The sequence below is a fragment of the Alosa alosa genome, chromosome 9, assembly GCF_017589495.1.
Source record: "Alosa alosa isolate M-15738 ecotype Scorff River chromosome 9, AALO_Geno_1.1, whole genome shotgun sequence".
Classification (NCBI taxonomy): Eukaryota; Metazoa; Chordata; class Actinopteri; order Clupeiformes; family Clupeidae; genus Alosa; species Alosa alosa.
The window spans coordinates 27,105,927-27,131,496 of record NC_063197.1 but is presented as its reverse complement, the minus strand read 5'-3'; the positions used below and the strand labels follow the sequence as shown (position 1 = coordinate 27,131,496).

At 43.4% G+C, this 25,570-nt stretch overlaps 2 protein-coding genes across 3 annotated transcripts in view; one reads left to right on the top strand and one right to left on the bottom strand.

Annotated features, from left to right (window-relative positions):
• Window positions 1–643: 643 nt before the first annotated feature.
• Window positions 644–2,124, bottom strand: LOC125301152 (probable E3 ubiquitin-protein ligase RHY1A). Of its 2 annotated transcripts, none has more exons than XM_048253484.1 (2): window positions 2,025–2,124; window positions 644–1,514 (listed from the first exon to the last, which is right to left on the bottom strand). In XM_048253484.1, the coding sequence occupies exon 2, from the start codon at window positions 1,479–1,481 to the stop codon at window positions 696–698; it is 786 nt and encodes a 261-aa protein (XP_048109441.1). In that variant the 5' UTR covers window positions 1,482–1,514; window positions 2,025–2,124; the 3' UTR covers window positions 644–695. The 2 variants fall into 2 exon arrangements, with proteins under 2 accessions (XP_048109441.1, XP_048109442.1); XM_048253485.1 differs by having other exon boundaries at window positions 644–1,488.
• Window positions 2,125–6,468: 4,344 nt separating this feature from the next.
• crb1 (crumbs cell polarity complex component 1) overlaps window positions 6,469–25,570 on the top strand; it is a 27,132-nt gene continuing 8,030 nt past the window's right edge. The window contains 10 exon segments of the mRNA XM_048251707.1: window positions 6,469–6,710; window positions 12,266–12,880; window positions 14,215–14,410; window positions 14,631–14,770; window positions 15,405–15,587; window positions 17,151–17,924; window positions 17,927–18,055; window positions 19,445–20,016; window positions 22,334–22,499; window positions 24,049–25,066. Coding sequence (XP_048107664.1) covers window positions 6,626–6,710; window positions 12,266–12,880; window positions 14,215–14,410; window positions 14,631–14,770; window positions 15,405–15,587; window positions 17,151–17,924; window positions 17,927–18,055; window positions 19,445–20,016; window positions 22,334–22,499; window positions 24,049–25,066 — 3,878 coding nt within the window. The 5' untranslated portion in view covers window positions 6,469–6,625.

Genomic DNA, 25,570 nt, shown 5'->3' with positions numbered 1-25,570 from the left:
TATTTAACAGTAGTATTAGCAGCTTTCTAGTTTTACAATTTCATTATGTCTTTAATCCCCTCTGTTTGGTATAGAGTTTGGTGTATATTTAATGATCAGAACCAGCTGGTAAAATGTCTGGAACTCAATGGGCTGTCCTTGGTTTTAATGAACTATGATCCAAGTTTCTACTCACTGACCTTAAACAGGGATGTTAAACCATTTGAAGTCCCTGTTGTAGGGGACTGAAGTCCCTGTTGTAGGGGCCCTGTCAAAGCCCAGCCTCCATACCTTCACAGAGCATTAGGCAGATCTTTGAGGTTGGGTTTGATTAGCAACTAGTTTGTATAATATCCTCAAATCCCTTTTGATGGCATATGGGCAGATAAAAACACCAGTTGTTCCCACCAGCTACCCAGGCCAAGCTCTGCTAGGTGTTCTAGGTACAAAACTCCACACAAAATTTAAGAACAAGAGGAACATTAATGAATAATTATGACACATCATCTGGGGTTGTCGCAATACTATCATTACCCAATGTACAACACCAGCCAAGCTATCAGAATAACTAGGTAGTTTACCAGTTTACATCTCATTAGACTAACATTACTTAGCATGAATAAAAAAGAACAGCAGTGATGGGATATTATGTAGGATGTTTTATTAGAATAGAAGTTGTCATGGCTGAAACTCTTAGTCCCTCAGTTTGCTGTGCTCTAATGAATCTGTGTTCTGCACATGGGGCAGGTAGGGCTCTGCTGAAGCCACTGATTCACACAGCTTCTATGGAAATTGTGGTTGCAGGGCAGAATCGTGAACTCTTCTCCTTCCTCATAGTCACTCAGACAGATCCTACAATCACTCTGTCCATTGGCGTTCTCAGGGTTGAAGATCATGGTGGGAAGGTCATAAGTGACATTCATGGGTAGGTGGTTGTTGGTTTCCCAAATTATCACGAATTGGTGCACCAGGAAGAATTCAACCTCAATCTGAGGAGGGCGAAGCACGCCAACAAAAATTACATCCTCAAGTTCATCTTGATCATCAATGTCATCACTCATGATTGGAGGTGTGTTTGCCCTTGTCACAGATGGTAGTGCAGTATCTTCACCATCACTAATAGCATTAATGGGTATGGCTGCCCTTGGTGGAGAAGGTGACCTTGCTCTCTGTTGCAATTCTGAAGGGGCATGGAGGTCTCGTGAGGTCCCTGGTTGTGGGGATCTTCTGCCATTGGTTGGCATGGAAGACTCAACTGGCCTGGACCTCTTGGACCTTCTTGAGTCCTCATCATCACTTAAGAGAACATCATCCCTCAGAAGAAAGAGGGGGTCAGCTCTCAACTGGTCCTGTAGATCAGTGTGGTGACTGACAGAGGGTCGTGGCTGTGAGGAGTGTCCATCTTGGCTAGACAGCAAGTAGTAGCCGCTGTTTGGTTGAACAGCTCGGCGAGACTGTCGAGAGGACCGTTTCCTCTTCCTGTTCCTGCCATGGTTTTGCATTTCCTCACTAATTTTTAAAAGAGATGTTGGAAACTGGAGGGCAAATTGTAAGAAACATTTTATTCTCAACTAAAACTGATTATGTCAAATATAAGTAAATCAGAATTGTGTTTTAATCATTAGGTCTAATATTTGTCAATATAATTATAATAAGCATATCATTATAATTAAAGGGACACCAGGCAACGTTTTCGTGTTAATTAATCCTCTTCGTAAGTCGGTATATGGTTAAATGACTCATTACGGGGCGAATGAAGGCTCTCTCGCCCGCCCCTACTGCCTGTAGGAAGAATATCCCACTTGCAAGTTCGGTGTATCCTACCCGCCGACCGAAGCAGGATCAGTTGACAGCACAGAGGCAGGCTAATGAAACGCTAGAGATTGTTGCAAACGTGTGTATAATGGCAGAGCCGGCGAAGAAGCAGCGAAAACCCTTGATGGAAAACGCAAAGAAAAGGAAAAGAGCTTCAGACCGAGCGAGGGGGAGTTTCGTAGAGAAAAAGCATCAGGCTTGCCTGGTGTCCCTTTAAAATAATAAATTACCTTGTTAATCGGAAGTCCTTAGTTCACCAAGAAGGTGTTGTATCAAAGGTTAAAAAATATCAAAACCAGTATTTGGATAGGAAACTTGTATAGAGTTGTAAATCACAGTGAATAAGAGAAAAATGTTTGAAAATTAGATAAACATTTTAGAACCTTGTCATCCTATGCCATGGCCACATCACAAAGCGTTTTATGTTCCATGGAACTAATGTCCAGTCCTTATTATGTCAATGGAACCTAAAGGCCTCTGTGATGTAAGCATGAGATTGCTGAGAACCAAAATAGGGTTTCTTGGTTCACCTGTTTTGTGTAGGCTACAACTTCAAAGACAATTGTATCCAAATTATTATAGCTTTAAACATTATTCACACTGTTAATGTCATCTTACAGTCTGAAGACATATAGTGTCTTGTATTGTACTAAAGACTATTGCAAACTGATATTGCAAAAGAGGTGCCCTTACTGGTGAGACAATGTAGTCTTTAAGAAATACAACACAATGTGATGTTTTGATGTACAAGAACATGACGAGTAGGCCTACTATTTAAATAGTTTTAGGGAGATACGGCACACTGATACATTTAATTTATTTCAAAGATAAAGAGAGAGATAAAGTTGAAACCCATTGCTTTAACATATCCCCTCTACTTTAATCTTTATATAATATATATGTGCATGCCTGTGTGTGTGTGTGTGCCTGTGTGCATGCTTGTGTGAGTGTGTGCGTGCCTGTGTGCGTGTTTGTGTGTGTGTGGATGTGTGTGTGTGCATGTGTCTGCATGTGGATGCGTGTGTGTATGTCAATTTGTCTCCATCTCCTTATAGAGCCTGACCGATATGGGATTTTGAGGGCCGATACCGATTTCGAAGTTTGAGTGTTTCAAAAACTGATAACCGATATATCGGCCGTTAGTCATTTTTAACAAACACAATGTAAAAATGTTCACCCATAACAAGGTTCTAATCAAGATGATGATAATCATCGACTAATCTAATGATTAATTTTTTTGATTAATCTAACGATTCATTTGTCCATTAGCGATTATTTTTCCATTCCCAAATATCAGAAAGTTTCACATTAACATGTCATTCTTTTTTTTTGCATTAACCTTTTTATGTTTCATTCGTAAGAGCTAGTTATTTTAGGGTTATAACATCAGCATGGCATATCAGACAGAATAGCTTACATGAGATATGTGGGTATACCAGGGCTGTATTTTTTTGCACATGGTGCTGCAAAGGTGAATAGATTTGTAGCACCAGCCACAAAATCTGTAGCATCGTTATAAAACCTTTAAACGTATCGTATTATTAATAATAATATTAATAATCATCAGGGTTATAACATCAGCATGGCATATCAGACAGAATAGCTTACATGAGATATGTGGGTATACCAGGGCTGTATGTTAACTTTTTTGCACATGGTGCTGCAAAGGTGAATAGATTTGTAGCACCAGCCACAAAATCTGTAGCATCGTTATAAAACCTTTAAACGTATCGTTATTATTAATAATAATATTAATAATCATCAGGGTTATAACATCAGCATGGCATATCAGACAGAATAGCTTACATGAGATATGTGGGTATACCAGGGCTGTATGTTAACTTTTTTGCACATGGTGCTGCAAAGGTGAATAGATTTGTAGCACCAGCCACAAAATCTGTAGCATCGTTATAAAACCTTTAAACGTATCGTATTATTAATAATAATATTAATAATCATCATCATCATCATCATCATAATTTATTTATTTTTAAACAAAACAATCCCTGTCAGTGCCATGCAGTTTTCAACAGCTATCAAGAATAGAGGTCATGCCATGGATGTTTGTGATGTTTCTTCTTTTACATATGCAAGATTTTATTCATGTTTAGTTCATATCTAAGCCTTTTGATTAGATCAACGTATATTTAACTTTATTGTCATTGCACAAATGAAATACCAATAGCCTAAAACAAAATGCAGTTTTACATCTACGAGGCTAAAGGGTACAATTGCCATTACACCTCAGTCCAGCAGATGGTGGTGGTAATGCACTCTGTTTGCAAACTGCCAAAATAAAAGCTCACCGAAAAAGAAGAAGGGTTCACTGGCCTTTCAGAGTGCTCAAAGTGTGCTCTACAACAACAGAAAAACCTATTTAGCAAGCAGAAATATCCCAGCCTGATGTTTAGGATGCATGTAGACAGGTTATTTTTCAGGTATATCTTCCATTAGCAAACCATGGCGCTAGCGAATGTTACCGTTGTGGCTAACTAACTTAGCTCCTGTCAGTATGGTCAGAAAAGAATGAGACGGCAGTCGAAAGAGACAATTACAGTGCTGTTATCAATTGGTATAACCACATTTATGTTTTCACAAATACACCAACAATCAAACTAGCCTCCATCTCTCAACCAATGCTAACGGTAACATTATTTTACATATTGATATCACATTATGCTGGTGTAAGATTAACGTACCTGTAGTAAAACCAAGCATGTCCGATAAACATTCTTAGGTTACTGTATGTCGGTAGAAATGGGAATTACATTTCATGTGAAAATCATCCTACCCCTATTAGACATTCTCTGCTGTAAGCTACAGTGTTGTCCTTGTAGGAAGTAAGTAACAAGTTTAGTAAGACATGTGTCTTGCAGCAAGTCGCTGCGCCATCTGGTGGACAAACTACGTAATGCCAATACTGGAAATGCAGCCTAAATGATGAATTTGTAGGTATGTACCAGCCATTATAATTGCTGATACTGATAGTATGTGCGTGCCTGTTTGTGTGTGTGCGTGTCTGTGAGTGTGTGTGCATGCGTGTGTGTGTATGTGTGTGTGTGTACGTGTGTGTTTGCGTGTGTTTGTATGCGTGTTTATGTGTGTGTGCGTGTCTGTGCATGTGTGTGTGTCTGTGCATGTGTGTATGTATGAGTGTGTGGATGTGAGTGTGTATGGATATATGTGTGTGTGCATGCATGTGTGTCTGTGCATGTGTGTGTACAGTGCAGTATGTGTGCGTGCCTACGTGTGTGTGTGTGTGCGTGTCTGTGCATGTGTGTGTGTATGTGCGTGTGGATGTGAGTGTGTATGGATATTTGTGTGTGTGCATGCGTGTGTGTCTGTGCATGTGTGTGTATGTGTGTGTGCCTACATGTGTGTGTGTGTGTGTTTTATGTGTGTGTGCGTGTCTGTGCATGTGGATGTGTGTGTGTCTGTGTGTGTGGATGTGTGTGCATGCATGCGTGTGTGTATGTGTGCATGTGTGTGTGTGCATGTGTGTTTGCAAGAATGAGTGTATGTGTGAGACAGTATTATCCTCTACCAGCAACCCTTCGCTCAACACCACCATCTACAGGCAGATGGGTGTACAGTCACTAAATGTACACATCAATTCATTTATTTTATAGCCCCCCATGGATGGAATTCCACGAAACTTGGCATACCCCCAGAGGATGTCAGGTTAATCATACACATGACATTTGGTGCAGTTCAGAACCTCTCATCTGAAGATAGGGGCGATTAAAGCAGTACAATTTTGCATTTTTATGCAATATTATACTGGGGGTGCAAATCACAAATAACTGGTTATGGGCTAAGTTTATAAGTTTATGACCAAACAAAATTGTTCCGTACAAGTCTAGTGGGGCTACATGCCCACCAAGCTAGCTACGGTAGTCATAATAATTATGATAATAGGCCTAATAATCATGATTATTACAGCTACTAGCCTACTGCAGTTAGCCTAATTATTATCGAACTAGTAGTAGACTCTAAGTAGATAGTTTAAAAGTTGAATGTAGATAGTGTAATGGATGTTGAGACAGGAAGTTTGATGGATGCTGATGGATAGAAAGTTGGATTGAATGTGTCTTATATCCTTGTAGAATGGAGAGAGAGTTGGCCTAGTTGAGCAGAAAGCAGTTGATACAAGTGCAATCAGTTTAATTGGCTCTTTGAGGGGGCATAGTTGAGCAGCTGGCAGTTGATACAGGTGCAAATCAGCTTAATTAGCCCTATATGATGTCATAGTGCCAATGCAAAGTCTATAGGGAAAAATAAGCTTGTTTTTTTTGTTAATATCTCAAAACGTTTGCAGAAGTAAAAATACATTGCACAGGTGTCATTTTCAAGACCTACGTTACAAAGTTTGAACAAAGTTTCTACTAAACTGTTAAAGCTGAATTAGACGAAGAAATGTTGGTTAGAAGAAGAAGAAGAAAAAGAAGAAGACTTCGGATAACATTTTCATGCACTGTAATTAGTATGCTAGTTATCTAAATAAGTAGGCTAGGGGTATGGGCTATTTTGTCCACCTTTAGGCTACTATTGTTGGCTATGGTTTAGGCTACAACCAATGGAATAGCATCATGCCGTAATAAGACTGTCCTAATCAATATTCAGTAGATGCTCATTAATCCTGACGGGCCACTCTCTGCGTAGGATCAACTCAAGTGGCGCGCAGATTCATCCCATTGGTGCTCCTCCACAGCACCAGTACTCGGCAACACATACTCGCACCGACACCAGGATCCTCTGTGTTTCATTGCATGGCATGCCTCTTATGAAAGGAAGATAACTTGCGCCAACACGTTCAGGATGGTTTCTAAACATGGATATTGCTGCATTGCTGTTAATCAAGATTAATTCACCCGCTTGCTTTCTACTGGGTTTAGCAGTGGTTGCATGGATACAAAGTAAGTTGTGTTTTTCCTCTTGTCGAACCGCTATATGTGACCAGCATAAAACATCCTCCAATTTTACTGAGAAATGCGTTGAGAGTCCTATAAGCTAGACTCTATAAACTATAGCTACCAAGCTATAAACTGTGGGCATGTTTGTGTGTAACATTTAAATATAGCCTATCACTCCTCTTCTTGTTGCTTAGTTTCATGCCACTCTGAAATGTTATGTGCCAGGCTATAAATGTGTTTGTCAGTTTGCCCAAAATGAGAAAATGCTGCACACACGATTAGGTATCAGTTTTCGGAAGAGGTGTGGTGATTGGCTATGCATGCTTTTGACTGCTAGACCCCAGATGGAGTGTGGTTTTCTGCACTTCACAGCTGTCTGTTTTCAACCCCTTGATTGCATTTGCTATTCAAGAGCCCGCAGACCATTTCATGATCACTTGTGGTCGACATTTATAGTTACTCTCAATGCAAGAGGCATGGCACTTTTGTTTGCTGATAAAAGAGTGAAACAGATTTTTTGTTTTAGATTTTTGGAGATGTGACCACTTTGTCTCTGCGGTTCAGTGTTGTTAAATCTATCTGTACAAGACACTGTCATCACATCATTCTCCAGACACCAGCCACTGTGTGTGTTTTTTGTTATCGCCTCAGAAACACACATGCTCTAAAGTGGCCATCCATTGCCAGGACTGTCACCATGGAATTCCTCATTGACAGATAAAAAGGTCTTTGTACAGCGATCACAAATGAACAATCAAGCTAATTTGCATCACAAAGAAATGTGCCTTTCTTAAAGAAAGAACAGACTAAAATAAAATAGCAACAGCAATTGCCACACTTTTCTCAAATAATCAGAAGAAATTGTGTTAGTATATGTGTGAGGTTTGCATGCTCTGTTAGCTATTAACCAAAATCATGCCTGAGATATCTCATTTAACACTAGGCCTACATTGTTATCAGGGTGACAGAAGTCTTCTTATGCAGTGCCACATAATATGTGATACATTAACTTTCTTGTCATATCATAATGAACAAATGGCTGGTAAAACCTATGATCCCCTTGGATCCCCCTTGCCCATCTATCCTGAACATCATCTGGCTGGCCACAGACAAAGCCCAGACATCTGTAGTTCTTGTGGAAATAGTCTTAATGAACAAACAGGTTGAATAGTTTGAAATAGTAAACCCAGTAGCAAGCATCATAGCACCATAGGCCAAGACATACCATTGCACACAGTGTTCTCATTATGATACAGAGAAGTTGTGGTTCAACATGAAACAATGATAACAAAAGAAGCATTACATGGCTCATTACAGCTGCCCCCAACACACAGACATGCGCAAGCACACACACACACACACACACACACACACACACACACACAAAGGTTGTAACACCAAAGCGTTCATGACATGAGGCTGATCAAGAATACTGTGTTTTAAAGACATTGCCTCTGTCTTCTACACCGTATTGATAACATTGCAAGATCATCTTCTTAATTCTGTCATCCTCTCAGCAGTCTCAGATCTGCTTCTGTCTATCTCTAAAGATTTGTAAAAAGCAACTTGTATAGGAAAGACACCATGGCAATCAGTTAAAAGTTAGTTCTTCTGCTGTCTCAGAAGATGGAGCTAAAGACATTACAAAATGCAATGTTTGCTAATGAACATGCAAGTAATGACCCATGTCATGGAATCCATTAGAATGATCCCAATGATCACATATAATATGCACCCATATAATGCCAGCCTAGGGGAGTGTCGCTGATTCAGACATGCAACAGATGGTCTGCAGTGTGTTGCAATGGTGGTCCATGCGTATTGGTGTGTCTGCCCCCCCTCAATGATTTTATATGTTGGAAGCTTTATTTACAGTGAAGGCTCTTAATTCCATCAGAGATCCCATAATCAGTTCAGTATCATGCTGCGTGAATCCCTCTCCGAGGATTTAGGTTTGCTTGTGGCGCATTTCAGAAGACAACCTGGGGAAGGTATTGAGTGTTATGGTGGCCCTGTACTGTAAGTCTCTGCAAAGGTAGCTCAGGTCTGCAAAGGTTGCTGATAAAGGCTATTGGATTTTAAGTAATCTGGTCAGAGAGCCGAACTTAACCTTGTGAGTACCACGTGCGTTCACACTTCACGTTATCACTTCCAGTGCGTGTGTGGAAACTGTAGGACAACATGAGCAAGATAAACTGGTTATATTTGCATCTTATTATGACAAAGTAATTAAGCTTCAAAGCGTGTGCCATGTTAATGTTTATGTTTATGATTATAGTTCGTAACAGATGTTTTTGTCCAAAGCGACTTACACTGGCATTAGTAAACATTAGAATTAAATGAGAATTAAATTTAAATATAGATAAAAAACAGTATTAGACTAAATAGAATTTAACAGAATAATAACAATAGCCATGAACATGCAAAGCACAACTCTGTAAGAAATCATTAGTTAGATACTGGTAAACAGATGAGTGTTTAGACACTTTTTAAGAATTATTAACTGATTGTTGACTTATATATTTATATTTATTTGACATTTTTGTATTTTATACTCGTGACATCATTTCTGAATAGTTTTTTACGAGTTTCCAAAAATGTGACAGTCAACAGAATGTGCTAGAGGTTTTGGCAATTTCAATGAGGCGTGTGAAGTAAATAGCCACATAAAACAGACATTCAGCCTCCAGTGTTTCCCATACATTGACTTATTTGTGGCGGCCCACCACAATATCAACATTGACCACCACACAATGATTTTCCAGGTTGTACTAAATTGTGCTTAAATCTGGTTAGCATCATAACCATGCTGTGCTAATTTGTTAAAAACTGTTGCATTCAAGTTAATTCTGCAAACCAACCACCACAAATGGAATTCAATTCTCTGGGAAACACTGAGCCTCCATATACTGGATCAAAGAGAAGGAAATTATAAATATACTTCTGGTCACCTTAGCAGCTGCTCTGTAGGAGAGAGCAGTGGAGCAAAGAGGACACCGTCTGGAATACAGAGATCATACAAATGACTGACTTCTGTCCGCACACTGTCACCATGGTGATCAAGAGAGCACAGCATTGAAGGCATAGAATTGGTTACCATGGTGCCTTGATTTGATGCTTTTGTAAAACCCTAAAGTTTGCAAACGTCCTTGAGCCAAGCACTGGAAGGAGAAAATGGCTTTTGAACAAAATACAGTGTAATTGCGTTAAACTGCCAGGAATGACTATTAATGTGGACCTTAACACCAAGACCACACAAAGAATAACTGGATTGTAGCACAACAGTCATGTTGGCCTACTAAGTTATTACTTTCTTTCAAAGCATTTGATCTACAGTATACATGTATTATAAAAAAACAGTAATGTTAAGCAGTAAATATTGTTTAGGTTATGAAATATGTGATGTATTACAGTTTTTTACAATTGTTTACACACGTTTTCAAAACTTTGTGTCTATTTTTCAAAACTCCACACACAAAACCCACAATTGCTCACACAAAATGCAAAATGCCTCAAATTTCCAGCAAAATGACACACAACATTCAAAATGTCAAAAACACATCTTTAAAGCAAACATTCACCTCACATTACAAACACTTTTGTCATAATATGACATTTTGGATACATCATGTACATACTGTTGCTCAAAACCTAACGCTCTTCTGTCTTTCATAGGCTTTATGTATTTCCATACAAGAGTGAAAGTTACGGTATAGAGAGAAGTTGAAATACACAGTATTTCGCAAATAATTTGCTGTTGCAAATACATATTTTACAGCCAACAAGAACAAAGCAAAGCAAAAAACAATGACCACCAGATGTACATGGCATACATTCTGAAAAAGCTGATTTTGCCTAAGACGGAAATGACTGACTACTATCAAATTACTTTGCTTTTTCCAAAGAAAAGTGTGTGTGTGTGTGTGTGTGTGTGTGTGTGTGTGTGTGTGTGTGTGTGTGTGTGGGTGTGGGGATCTGCATTGGTTCTGAACATTTCAACCGTAAATCCTCTAGGAGCAGATTGAGAGGGTCCATACCTACATAGAGAGTACAGTATGTCTACTCGTGGGCCTATACTAAGGCACTGATTGGATGGTGTTCAGTAAAGTAATGAGTGTTTACACATGTGAGGAGAGAGAGTGAAGCACTGGTGAATAAGTGTGGCATTTTGATGGGTTGTGTTTGAAAAATGAAATCAAGTTACTTCCTGTTCGATTTTTGTGTGTTAAGTAGAAAATTGTGTGTGGAGTTTTGCAAAATGTGTTTTAGTCAATTGAAAACTGAGTTGAGAATTAGTTTATGGTTTTGCAGATTTGGTGTGGGGTTATGATATTTGAAAGACATGTCTAGAAAATTGTGTGACAAGCAAAGATTTAGTGTGTAAGCATTTGAAAAAAACTGTATTTAAGTGTAGTTTATACTGTAAATGTAATGTTTCTAAATCTTTTTATTAGCCATTTTGGCATTCTGTTTTTTAAAGCATCATTGTGCTTTGCATTAGTCATGCTTCTCTTTTCTTTATTCTGCTGAATTGATTTGTGATGTGAAAAAAGGGAGAGAGGGAGCCAGCCTTTTGTATAACAGTGAGGTCATCTGCACTGTTGTTTGAATGTTGTTCCTCATTTTTGTAAATTGCTTTGGATGAAAGCGTCATCTAAATGAATGAATGTAAATGTAAAATATCAGTGAATAATCATTCCCATTGAAGCTAGAAGGATCTCCTGGTATAGAGATTACAGTTCAAAGCATGTTTTGAGAAAAAGAGGAAGGAGAAATGTAAGCAGGGTTTTGGAGTAATTTCGGTGTCTGGTTATTTACCAATGATTAAGCATTCTGGTCAGGGATGTAGTGAAGGCTAAATGCAAGTAAACAGTTTATCAACCTCTGAAATTTCAGAAATAGAGTTTATCCACCTCTTATTAGAGTTTATCCACCTCTCAAAAGAGTTTATTCACCAATTGCAACTTTTAACTTTTATCCACATTCACAATATCTACACTCATCAACACTCTAGGAACCATTTAACCCTTAAAGGAGTACCGTCACACCGGTGTGACGGGAATGTTGGGAAATTAACATTCTAAAGAATATCTGGGTTCATTGAATTCAACATAGAATTTTAGAATCTTCAATTGTTGCGGAACTTAGAACGTTCACAACACCTACACCTTTAAGGGTTAATACCACTGGTATTGTTATAAACATTACATAAACATATAAACAATAACCTGCACCATCACCAAACATGTTCTGAATGCCTTTTTTAAAAATCTGATGCTGCATGGCGCAGTCCACCTCACCGCGATCACAGAATTCATAGTTTACCCACCTCTTATTTTACCACTACATCCCTGATTCTGGTGGAATTACTGCAACATGTTCAAAAAGCATGAATCATTTTTGTTGTGATTTTTTTAATACTTTTTCAGTATTGTGCTTTCTCTTTTTTCTTCATCTGATGTTTCTTCTAGTTGCTTTTCATACTTGTAATATTTCTCCATTGCCATTCTGAAGTTATCTGATCCTAGTTGAAATGACGTGAATGTATTTGTCGTCAGGTGTGTCTCCACTCCAAGCCAGTTCTGTGTGCCTGTCAAAGCCATGCCAGAATGGGGGGTCGTGCCAGGAGGCCCCCTTGGAATACCTCTGTCAGTGCCCATCTCCTTTGCCCAGTCCCCTCCGCCCGGAGTGCCAGGAAGAACACCAGCCATGCCTACACGGGACCTGCCGGGGGAACACCACGTGCCAGCCCAAATATGCGGGCTCTCAGGAGCTGTCTTGTCGCTGTGAGGTGGGCACTTCCGGGCAGTCATGTGAGTCCAGGGTGCAGCTCTGTGCCCAGTTCCACTGTGGAGTAGAGAAGGAGGAGGGTGCCCAATGTCGCCTGTCGTCCAGCCCCAGTGTAGAGCAGGGTTACAGCTGTGTGTGTCAGCCGGGCTTCACGGGGGCCCAGTGTGAGACCCCCATGGACCAGTGCACCCCGAACCCCTGCCGCAACCGGGCCATCTGCCGGAGCCGTGGCGACGGGCCCACTTGCTTCTGCGTGCCAGGATTCCAGGGGGCGCTGTGTGAGATCGAGGTGAACGAGTGCATCTCCCAGCCCTGCCAGAATGGAGCCACTTGCGTGAACAAGATTGGCAGGTACCTGTGTCTATGCAGGCCTGGGTTCACAGGTAAGGAGAGAGACATATGATGTGAATAAATGTAGTGGAAGTCAAGTTTTCCATCTCAAAATGTACAGTACAGTGCATTAGTAGACAATTTACAGTAGTTGTAAGATATAGAAGCCCCTTCATGCTTGTGATGTCTTGTGCAGATATGCCTTATTTGTGCAGAGTTTGATTCCAAAATATTTATAAAATAAATATCTCAATTTGTAAGAACATTAATAAGTAATGTTATTTAATTGTGTATTTCAGGTAATATCAAACAGCAGTTGTGTTGTTTTGATTGAGTAAAGATAATCAAATAACAATAACCCAGTTGCAATTCCACTGATATTACCTGGAAAACAAAACAAAATCATTGAAATGGAAGACATAACCAAACTTTTCATACACCTCATGAAAGCTTAGGGCTTGCAACAGATAGTGCCTCAGCAAGTGAAAGTATTCCATCTAGTGTTCTGTCAGTGTATTATCCTTCATATATACTGTATATCTCCGCTTTTAAAAACATTAAAAAGTCAGGCTATTTATTTGTGTATTTCAAGTAATATCAATCAAATTGCAGTTGTGTTTTTTTGATTGAGTGAGGATAAATCAGATAACAATACCCAATTACAGTTCTACTGAAATTACTTGTTAATTAATTAAAATGGTGGATATGGCGTTTTGGAAGCAAACTCTTCATATATTCGCTTTGGGCAAAAGTGTAACCATATATACAGAAGTAGAGAGGTGCCATTTCTTTTTTCAGCTGGTCAATTTTGTTTTTGGTGTGATGTGTTTGTCTGGACCCTGAGTTCAGAGCTGTCTCAATGAAGGAAATATATTTCCTATATAATATCACATAATCATTTGTTTGTGAAAGAGTTTCACAGTCATGTTAGGACTGCTGATCTGTTCAGATGAAGCTCGGAATTCTCCTCAGGACAGTGAAAAATGCGCAACCACGCAAGCCGGGTTAACAATCTAAATAGACATCCGCCGCTGCATTAGGCAGACATAACTAGGCTTGACGGAGGCGAGGAGAGGAGAGGAGAACACGGGGAAATAAAATAATAATTGGAGCCCACCATCTGCTCGTCTGTCAGCCCTGACACAGTACAACACAGACGCTTTGTTTCTCGGCAGGATGTTTTTATTCCCTCTTCTCTCCGTCCAGTTTCAGCTGATCCAGATGGTGTGGATGAAGATGCTTTTCAGGTTAGCATCACAGAGTAGGAATCAAGCTCCACTGACCCCTTTCTCTCTCTCTCTCTCTCTCTCCTTCTCCCCCTCCCTCCCTCTCTCTCTCTCTCTCTCTCTCTCTCTCTCCTCTCTCTCTCTCTCTCTGATGTGTTCAGGTGTCAGCTGTGAGCTCCAAATTGATGAGTGTCAGTCACAGCCTTGCCTCAACGGGGGCCGTTGCCATGACTATGTCAACGGCTTCTCCTGCACGTGCGCCGCTGGTTTCCAGGGTGACCGGTGTGAAGTGGATGTTGATGAATGCAGGGACCAGCCATGTCAACATGGTGCACGGTGCATTGATGGCATAAACAGGTATGTCATGCAACCCGCTCTGATCCGGAATTTAAAGCTTACAAAATGTGCAGCCCTAACTGTGAGTTTTAATAAATCACCATCTGTTGAAATTGCCAATAAAAAGCTATATGTGTGCAGCAAAGACGGTGTGGGTGAAGGGGGTTGATATGTGTTTGTGTTTAAAAGAAAATAGATAAAAGTAAAGAGTGGGATAGAGATGTTCACTGTGCTGTTTCAGTTTCAGCTGTGACTGCTCTCAGACAGGATTCATGGGGCTCCACTGTGAAGTCCCAGAGCCGCCATGCCTGTCTGGTCCATGCCTCAACGGTGCGGAGTGTGAGGAGAATGGCACGGACTACACCTGCAAGTGTTGGCCAGGTACTGTATCAAAGTACAAAGCACCATATACATAAAATCCCCTCATTTATTCATCCAGCTAGTTGTTGGTTTACTTGGTTAGGGTTAGGGCTATGATTTGGCACATCATAGTGTGGTGTCATGTTTCCCATTGGGGAAATGGGGAAACATGACACCACACTATGATGTGCCATGTTTCCCAATGGCGAGATTCACAGTGGATATAGGATTAGTGTAGTTCTTAAAGATTAAGTTAAAGAGATTAAAAACCTTTTTGTTTTCAGGGGATGAATTCTCATGGGAATTTAAGTCTGTTCCATGTTAAGACGGAACATTAAAAACATTAATAGACAAATAGAAAAACCTTTAATAAATTTGAACTCTGAACTGTGTGTGCTGTATACTCATATCCTCGTCCCTCTATACTATTGCCTACATTATGCATTACACAAAAGCCCTCACGTTGGTTCTCAAAGACAGGCAACATCACACAAGCCTACTTTTAACATTAAAATGGCACCCCTGCATTTCCTCCTCTTTCAGCACATTGGCCCCTTTTGTTTTTAACCAATCTCACCACAGTCTTTCATGATGAAGCGGTCCACAGAGATGAGAGAGAGACTCATTTCTCCTTTGTGACCGCTCTTTGGGCCAGGTTTTGAAGGGCCGCGCTGTGAAGTGGATGTGAGTGAGTGTGCCAGCGGCCCATGTCTGAACAGTGGTCGATGCCTCGAGCGGTCCTGGGAGGCCCTCTACGGCACTGAGCCAGACTTCCCGGAGACGTTTGACCCCCGCCATGCTGCGGGATACACCTGCAGATGCTCACCTGGATTTACAGGTATCTACCCTAATTACGGTATATACTGGATACAGAAAGTGCAGTGAAATGCTGAATGTTGTTGAAATGTTGCTGAAAGGTTTAGACCATGCAGATAGCCATCTAAATAGATAGGCCCAAATAAACCAGTAAAGGGTAATATCCAAGCGAGGTCCAGCGATGGCCGAGTTTTGAGCTGGTGCTGTAACTGGGGCAAGTCTACTGGTCTTTTCGCTTACAAAAGCCTTTGACTTGCGGCCGTTAGCCTGGCTGGTCGGCCGACTCGGGTAGACACTTCTTCTGAGTGGCCTTCTAAAATTGTCCCTCGCATTTGTAAGATGGTCAAATTGCATTAGTGCTAATCCCCTAGCTCTGGCTTCTGGAGAGCGCCTTGTGTCCAGTCAGTTGGTGGAAGCGCAATGAGGGAGTCTGACTGCTGAACGCTGGTGCTCGAGGATGGCCCATTTTCCAAGTCGTGTGACGCTTCAGTGTGTGCTGACCATGAGCGAGGCTGTGGAATAGGCTGTAGACAATGGCGAGATTCACAGTCTGGGCCTGGTGTGTTCTTTTGCTGACCGCAGGTAATCCCTCGCTTTCTCTGTACTTCAAGCATATTGAATTCCCACAGGCTCTACGGTTGGAGAATCTGTTTGACAGGCTCTACAGTTGGGAACGCTGTTGAATGGCTCTGTTGAACGGCACGTTGTTACTCTTGCTGGTGTGTTTTAGGAGGCTGCAGTTCCGCTCGTGATCGTTTGCTGTTTGGGCCGTTACTCAACATCGCACCGCTAGTGCTCTGTTGACCTAGCTGCTAGCACTGAACATATGTGTGTTCTTTTGAAAGCCCACACAACTTCGATGTGCTAAGTATCTAGTGCTCTGCCGCCATTCCCTTGAAGCATGGCTTGAAAACAGTTCCTTAAGTGAATAGATTATCAGAGGAAATGATAATTTCCTCAACATGGCCAGGGCTTCCCTGACTAATCGGCAGAGGAAGGTGAGCTCTGCCAATTGGCATAGAATCTGCAGTATGCAATTATGCAACTGGCTCTGAATGCTGATGATTTGTGAGAATTTGTCAGGTCTTAAACATATTGTGCAGCAGATGTGGGAATTGGTTATACTGCTACTTATTATTATTTATTTTTTTGCAGAAATTGTTACCATAATGCATAGATGAATGTTTCATGAGTTTACACAATACTAGTTCTAATATTGTCATTTTATAAATGTGTTTATATCTATCAAGATGCTCATTATCAGGCTACAATGTGTCTGGTTGGTTATTTTTTTTTCCAGTTTATGTCTTAAAAAGAGTCATATCACCTCCAATCTACAACCATACATTAATATAAAGTAATATGGTTCTTTTGCCACAAATTGATACTGGCTTTAACGTCTCTTGGAGAAAGATTATTATTATTATTATTGAGGAAGGTATTTAAACAAACTAGGGCAACAATACACAATTATAAACATTACATGAGCACTACAGTGCTTTTATGAAACTTCACTGTTAAAACTGTGATCCCAAAAAGAAGTTAGTGGCTGTTAACTAATGAAGGTATTTTCTCCCTGTGTTAGGTATCCTTTGTAAGGAAGACGTAAACGAGTGTGATGCCTCACCGTGTCAGAACGGCGGTGTCTGTGAGAACACGCTGGGCAGCTACACCTGCGTGTGTCCGCACCTGTCCCCAGATGGGCTCCACTACGGCGGTCAGAACTGCACGGTGGCACTTGTGGGCTGCGAGGGCCACGAATGCCAGAATGCCGCTGCCTGCCTGCCGTTCCTGAGCGAGGGTCGCCACGGCTACGGCTGCCTGTGCCCGGCTGGCTTCACCGGCTCACGCTGCCAGAGGTCCACCACGTTCTCGTTCGAGCGCCGCGGCCGACTGCTCCTGCAGACGCCGCTGCTAGACGCCGAGGCCGCCTCCAACATCACGCTGAGCTTCCGCACCGTGCTGACCGACGCTGTGCTCTTTCAGCGGGGCAGTGGCGGGCCCCTGCTGACCCTGGAGGTCCACGACGGGCGCCTGCGGCTCAGCCTTCGCGTCGGGGACACTCCGCTCGGGGCCCTGGAGCTGTCGCGGAACGTGACAGACGGCCAGTGGCACGGCGTCCAGGCGCTGCTCAGCGAGGGCCTGCTGGCACTGACCCTGCTGGACGCGGGCTGCGAGAGCGGCGGCCCAGACTGCGAGGGCTCGACTCAGGTGGACAGCGGGCCCCCGGGGTCGGCGCTGCAGCACACCCTGATCGGTGGACCGGACGGCCCAAGCTTCATCGGCTGCCTGAGGGACCTGTTCGTGGACTCGCAGCTGATGGTGCCAGAGGACTGGCTAAGCAGCTCGGCCATCAACGTCACGCCGGCTGCAGCCACCGCGACCGCTGCCTGGATGGGCCCTGCGAGAACCGTGGCCAATGTGTGAACCTGTGGCAGGCCTACCAGTGCCACTGCCAGAGGCCATACCAGGGCCAGAACTGCTCTGAGGGTAAGGCTGAGGGCAAGGCAAGGGTCATACATATGGGCCTCCCTGGACAAGGACTGATAAAAAAATATGTTATATGCCAATATCAATAAGCAACACTGGTAAATATTAGTCATAAATCATAGTTTATGTACACAGAGCTAATGGTTAGCACTACCCAAAATCCATTTCCAGATCTGGTAACCCTTTGTTACTCAAAACCATTGCAAAGTTGCAAGAAAAACAGTCTAGAACTGTGTGGCAAACAGACATTCTGTAGGAATACTACCGGTAGTTATCAAACCAGTCATTATTTTGTCAGAGTTCAAATTCGTAAACATAGGCGAACGTTTGCAAGTTTTCTGTTAGCCTTGAGTTCTCTGCGAACGTTTGCACTCATAAACCAGTCTGAGGAGGTAGTTCTCCGCGACCATACAGTGGAGCTGGACATGAGCTGGACGTTTTACCGTTACCATGGAATGTTTACAAAGCGTTACAATTTAACTGTTCAGTGAAAACATATTCGCCATGAACGTTTGACACTTCGTCGAATTTCAACGCACCTCTGGTCAGAACAGACCCTGTGTCAGAAGATTTAATCCTTAAGGTGCTCCACACTGCCCCTCATCACGTGCTCTGGGTCCTGTATCACATTTCATTCCTAACACCTCTGATCCAGAAGTTAGCCTGGGATTAACAGCCTTGTGTTAACCTGTGTCACCAGCGTTCTGCTCAGCGAGTGACTAAGTGGCGTTTATGTTATTCCGGCTGTGTTATTTGATGACGGTAATTAAGTGGAGTTGCATGACAGCCACCTTCCATTCGGCAGCTGACAATTTGTTTCCCCTTTAGAGGAGACTTAAGTAATGCTTCCTGTGAGCACTATTAATAGCCCACTGACATTAAAGCAGATTAGTAATTATAGCGTGCAGAAAAACAGAGACTTGCACACATTATGCACTCACACACACACACACACACACACACACTGCAGTATGAACTAGATGGACAGGTCAAGGATATTAAAAGTTGCTTTCAAGGGCCATTGTAAAGTTACTATTATATTTTTAATTTTGGTGGTGATGAGGGGGAAGTGCCTTCTGTACATGTGAACTGTGACTTTAAATATTCTTGTAAAATGCAAAGCACATCACTGGAATGTAATGTATATGAGAGGTGAATAAGTGATTATGCAGCATGTGAAATCTGATGATGTGACTCATGTCATCAGACCAGTTTATTTTCTATTATTTGGGGTTGGTATAGATAACTTTTTTTTTTAACAAAAACAAATAGAAAGGATAAGGTACAGAACTCACTGTGTAGCTAGATGTTGTGATGCTAGAGTCTATTTAGTATTTTTTTTATAGTGACCTGATGGGGTGTTTGTCTGTGTGATCGCTCCCTCTGTAGAGTATGTCACTGCCCGCTTTGGGCATGAGGAGGCGCAGAGCTACGCCATCTTCTCCCTGGACCAGGAGCCCGCCGAGCCAGACACACTGTCCGTCTCGCTGTTCGTGCGGACGCGGCGTCCCTCGGGCCTCCTGCTGGTGCTGTCCAACGGAACGGGTCAGTACCTGCGCATATGGCTGCAGCGCGGCCTGGTGCACGTGCAGGTCCACCAGCTGGAGGAGGTGCGGGGGGCGGGCGCGCTGGACGACGGCGAGGTCCACCTGGTGACCGTCAGCGTGGAGGGGGGCCAGCTGCGCCTGGCCCAGTCAGGGCAGGGCGAGGGGGTGGTCAGCGCGGAGACGCGCCCTGTGAGGGTGCAGGCGGGGGACGTGGTGCACGTCGGAGGGCTGGAGGAGGCACGGGGCACGGCCACGTTCGGGGGCTACTTCAAGGGCTGTGTGCAGGATCTGAGGCTGGGCGCCTCGCTGCTGCAGTTCTTCGCCCTGGAGCTGGATGACGAGCCGGTCAGCTCGCTGGTGCCCCAGAGGATGAGTCATGTCATCCAGGGATGTGTGGGAGACGATACCTGCGCTGTGAGTCATCACACACACACACACACACACACACACACACACACACACACACACACACATACACAGACACACATTCAACTTCCTGTACACAAATACACTCATACTGTTTCCCTTCAGTGAACACTTTTTCCTAATATTCCTAACTAGTCTAGATCTACGCTCACAGGCTGACACCAGGGCCATAGTCACCATAGACATTGAGGGGGACGTGTCCCCCCTAAAGCGCTATACTAGGCCTACAGGAAACCAACACGCATCTGAAATGTAATCAAATGTAAATAATGTACAAATTAGTGACCTATGGTTCCAGAGTAGCTTACACCCCTGAGTGGTTTGTCCTGGTGATTTTCCGTTTTTCGTTAGTGGCGTGCGCTATCAAAAGCTTCCATTTACTACTGCGGTGAGGTAGGGCTGTCAACAATATCGCAAAAGCTACCGGTACAATTTTCACAAAACTAATTGGAAAGGTGTAGCACAGGCTAAGGAAATCCCATACATGTTTGGAGCCGATCAGACTGAAAGGCAACATTTTCCATATTGTAGCCTATTCTCGCAATGATGGCGAAAGTGAAACGTTTTATTTTAAATGATTAATTTGTGCAAGCCTGTGTCATTTCTTTCACGTCTTTCAACATAAATAATGCCTTCATATGCCAGTAATGCCAGAAATTACCGTTTATAGGCCTCTTAGAAATGATTGATAGATAGATAGATAGATAGATAGATAGATAGATAGATAGATAGATAGATAGATACTTTATTGATCCCCAAGGGGAAATTCAAGAACGCATCTAGCATATTATTTAGATGCGCACTCAATCGCGCATCCATGCAGGCAAAACGTGATCAAATGTGGCGACGGCACACAAGTTAGAAAAAACGTTTACAATACGTGATAGCCCACAGTTAATGTGAATCGCGGACAATAACCAGAGCAAGGAATTTGCACCTCCATTCACCAATTAAAGGCTGTAGTAGGCCTAGTGTTTCTACATGTTGGCACAAAACGTAATTTCTGTCAGAAGCCAGTCTATAATGCATACAGGATGAGGTGAGTCAGACAGAAGAGGGCATGTCTTAGTAGCCTATTCCTGAATCCTGTCCCTTTCAAACTACGTTAAAATTGTGTGATTAGCCGCCAGCATAATAAAATCTAAATTAAAAGACAAAATCTTATTAGGCTCCTAACCTATGAGTCTAAGCCTTAGTTTAAAAAAATCTTCAGGTGTAAGTAATAAGTAAAAAAAAAACACATTCTGTGTAATATAGAGGTTATCATCAGATACTCTAATTTGTAATTTCTTTTAAAGTATACGTTTTGAACACAAATGGAGTCACGGGTCCAGGGATGGATTACTGAATGGGCTTACTGGGCCCAAGAGCTCAGAGGGCCCTGAAGCCCAAACCTCTGTGCGAAGTCACAAATAAGAGTGACTCTCTTTATTGTGACTTCATGAGGTCTCCCATCCAGTAATTGACCAAGGGCATGCTGCTTAGCTTTTGACAAAGACTGAACACAGGTAACACAGCGAGCCACGAACTTTAAAGACTACATCTCCAATACGAAGGATTTGACAGATTTGTTTCACCCTAAACAGCTCTGAGGTGTCGGAATTGTTTCAAAGCTTCGGAACAATTCGGGACAATTGCTTCGAACGTTTCAGTGTTTCATAAAGCCTCGCTTTGCCCATCCCTACTAATTCGATCCCTACTAATCCCTCAACATCATCACCCGACCGTTACCGTAAGCTCGCACTCACGCCTGCTTAATGGGACCTGACCCAGGTTGCCTCGGGCAACAGGTAATCAAAAAGCGGCTAAAGCGGCTTAGCCCAGTTCCCGCTCCTGAGTTCTCGTGTCTTTTTTAAGGTGTGCCTCCAGTTTGGTGTTTTAGAAATGGAAGTTAATAGCAAAATATAATCATAAATTAAGAATCAAGGCACCATGTTGATACTTAAATATCAGTTTAGTATTTTTGTCAATTATCATTCGGTCTTGTCGCTTGGAATTGTCCCTCTCACATCATAGCCTGTTTCTATTAGGCCTATTTTACTGAAAACTGCTGAAACTCATTGGTGAACTCAGTCTATTTTTACTGTAATAAACAACAAGTAACAAGTTGTCTTTTCTGAAATCTTTTGGATTTTTTAAATAAAAAATGTCATGGCTTTCCTGTATCATTCTCTCTCTCTCTCTCTCTCTCTCTCTGTCTCCCTCTCTCTTTCTTTCTTTCTTTCTTTCTCTCTCTTCTCTCTCTCTCTCTCTCTCTCTCTGTCTCCCTCTCTCTTTATTTCTCTCTCTCTCTCTCTGACTGCAGAAAAACCCCTGCCAGAATGGGGGCATGTGCTACTCGGTGTGGGATGACTTCACATGCACGTGTCCACCCAACACAGCCGGGCAGCAGTGTGAGGAGGTGAAGTGGTGTGAGCTGTCGCCCTGCCCGCCGGAAGCTGTGTGCCGCACTCTGGGCCGCGGCTACGAGTGTAAGACTCCGTGTCCCCCTAGCTCCCCCAGCTCACACACACACCATCTCCTCTGGGTGCAACACACTCATATGCACACTCTAATGTGCATGCTGTGTTGTGAGTGTGTGTGTGTCTGTGTGTGTGTGTGTGAAAGGGTGATATAAAGTGTTTAACTGTGCATGCTGTGGTTGCGTTATACATTGCTCTACTGGTGTGTGTGTGTGTGTGTGTGTGTGTGTGTGTAGGGGTGATGTAAAGTTTTGAACTGTGAACAGAAGTGTTGAAAGATAATTATAGAATTATAGAGAATTATGTCCATTAACTTGGCCATCAAATGTAAAGCCACTTAAATCAAATGTGGATGTCTGTCTGTGTGTATGGCTCTGAACAGGCATAATTAAGTGCTGAAATATTGATCTCTCTATTGGTCTCCTGTGCTATCGTACAGTATAATATAATTTTGCCCTTATTCTCTCAATATTATCTCAAAACTTAATAAAATCAGGCATTTTAAGATAGGTGCCACGTCTTTCACCCAATTGTAAAATATGTAGATCGAGAGAAAGGTATTTCTTCCCACAGTGAAGTGTGTGTGTGTGTGTGTGTGTGTGTGTGTGTGTGGGGGGTGGTTGGAAATAAGGCAGTTAGTCTCAGATTTAACCAGAGTTGGAGTTCTGGGGCTACAGCAGTCTGCTGGTGAGATGTTGGTCAGCTTACATAAGCCTGTAAGATTCTGCACTAATTCACTCAATATGTTTACTGTGGTAAATCTAGCATGGAGGCAGGGATTTTCCAGAGATCAGATTATCCTTCTTTGGATTAAGTATGATTCACATGCCTGTCTGCCCTTATGCAGCCCATTAGGCGATGCTAAATTAGACTCTTAGCTCTCTTAGGCACTGATAATTAATATAGCTGTTAATAAGGTATACAGAACATTTCATGTGCATTTGTTAAGTAAGGGATAATATATAGAATGCCGGTCATTATTGGGAAAATAAGTCCTGACAGGGTAAACCGGGCCCCGATGCGCAGCAGAGGAGTCTTGTTCCGCCCTGAAGGGACTTATTTTCCCAATAATGACCAGTGTTCTATACATTATCCCGCTTATTCTGACTGCTTGCCAAAACGAAACAAAAACTCCCCGATATGACTCTTTAGCCTACATAGCCCTAGGCTGTTGATACCGTTCATCATTGGCTTTTGCTGAGAAACAAATAGTTTGCAACAACACACGCTGAACTTGAATCAAACATTCTTTAGAACACAGCTGATCAACCGTCTGCTTTTCACTTTTGAATGAAGTTCCAGTAGTTGCGGAGTGAAATGAAAAACCTGAATTAGAAGCACAAACTCTGTTGCCGTTGACCGCGGTCATTATTTTTTTCAGAGGTCCTTCAGTCGAAAATAATGACCGCTAGAACTTTGGGAAATCCCATTCAAGTCAATGGAGAGTTCTACTTGAATTGTGAAGAGCCGTGTAATAACTCTAGATATTGAAATAACATCAGAACAATTCAATTAGGTCTGATTTTATTTGGCGATAAAGTATTTCTTTTTTCTTTAGGTATTGCCAACATGACTTTCCAGGGGAACACGGCCATAACCTACAGAGGCAGTGAGAGGATTGAGAGCAGCCTGACCAGCATTGCCTTCAGCCTGCGGACCCGCCAGCGCGACGGCGCCATCTTGCACGCAGAGCGCGGCGCAGAGTTCATCACCGTGTGGCTGCAGGACGGCCTGCTGGTCCTGCAGCTGCTGAGCGGCAACACCTCCTCTTCGTCCTCTTCGTCGTCATCATCGTTATCGCCATCAGTACCACCATCATCATCATCATCATCCTCATCATCCTCATTGTTGGTGGCATCGGAAACCCTCACCCTGCGCAGCTTGGTACCGGTGAATGACGGCGCCTGGCACAACGTCGAGTTCTTTATGGTGGCGCCGTGGGCCGAGGCCTCGCCGTGGACACTGCTGCTGGATGACCGCGAGGAGCTCTCGTCCACCTCGGGTGCGGCCCTGGCGGGCAGCCTGGACTTCCTCCGCGACGGCGGTGTGGACGTGCAGCTGGGCGGCCTGGGCCCCGAGGCGGGCGGCTGGGGCCTGACCGGCTGCCTTGGCACGGTGGAGCTGGGCGGCGTGCCGCTGCCCTTCTACGGCGCCGACGAGGTGAGACTGCCGCGGCTGCAGGCCGAGCGCTTCGACCTGAGGGGCGTGGCGGGCGCGGTGCCAAGCGCCGGCTGCTGGGGCGAGCCCGTGTGCCACCCGGAGCCCGTCTGCTTGAACGGCGGACTCTGCCGCGACCTCTTCAACGACTACGCGTGCGACTGCGCCCCGGGCTGGGCGGGCCGCCGCTGCGAGTTCAACGAGGACACGTGTGCCTCGGCGCCGTGCGTCCACGGCAACTGCACGGTGGTTGGCCTGGAGTACAGGTGCGTGTGCCAGGTGGGCTACACGGGCACCAACTGCAGTACGGAGGTGGATGTGTGCGAGGGGCATGCCTGCGCCAACGGCGCCACCTGCCTGCATGGCGTCAACAAGTACGCCTGCCTGTGCGCCGAGAACTACACAGGCTCTTACTGCGAGTGAGTCCAGCTCACACACACACACACACACACACACACACACACACACACACACACACACACACACAGTCATATATTTGTCCATAGTCTCTCTCTATCTATCCCCTCACTCACATACATATGGTCAATGCTCAGCTCTTCAAACAGGTACACTCACACCACAAATCACGCACACACGCGCACACGCACACACACACACACACACACACACACACATTGAAAGCTGGAGATCCAAACGGCAGGTCTGTGCTCATTAGTATTCTGTTGGTAATGGTGATATGACATGGGGGTCCCGTATCTCCTGAAGCCAGAGATCTGAGATGTAAAAGAAACTTTGGAATGGATCTGCACATCCACACTCTTTGAAAGCACCCGCATCCGAAACAACCTTTTGATGAAGCTACATGAGAAGAGCTGCGCACATGCACACATACACGCAAGCACACTAACACATGTACACACACCGAAACACTTCAAATGTACAAGCTCAGCACTCTGTGCTGT

Excerpts from the sequence above, each read along its gene's own strand:
- LOC125301152 (XM_048253484.1), bottom strand. The coding sequence starts at position 1,481 with ATGCAAAACCATGGCAGGAACAGGAAGAGGAAACGGTCCTCTCGACAG.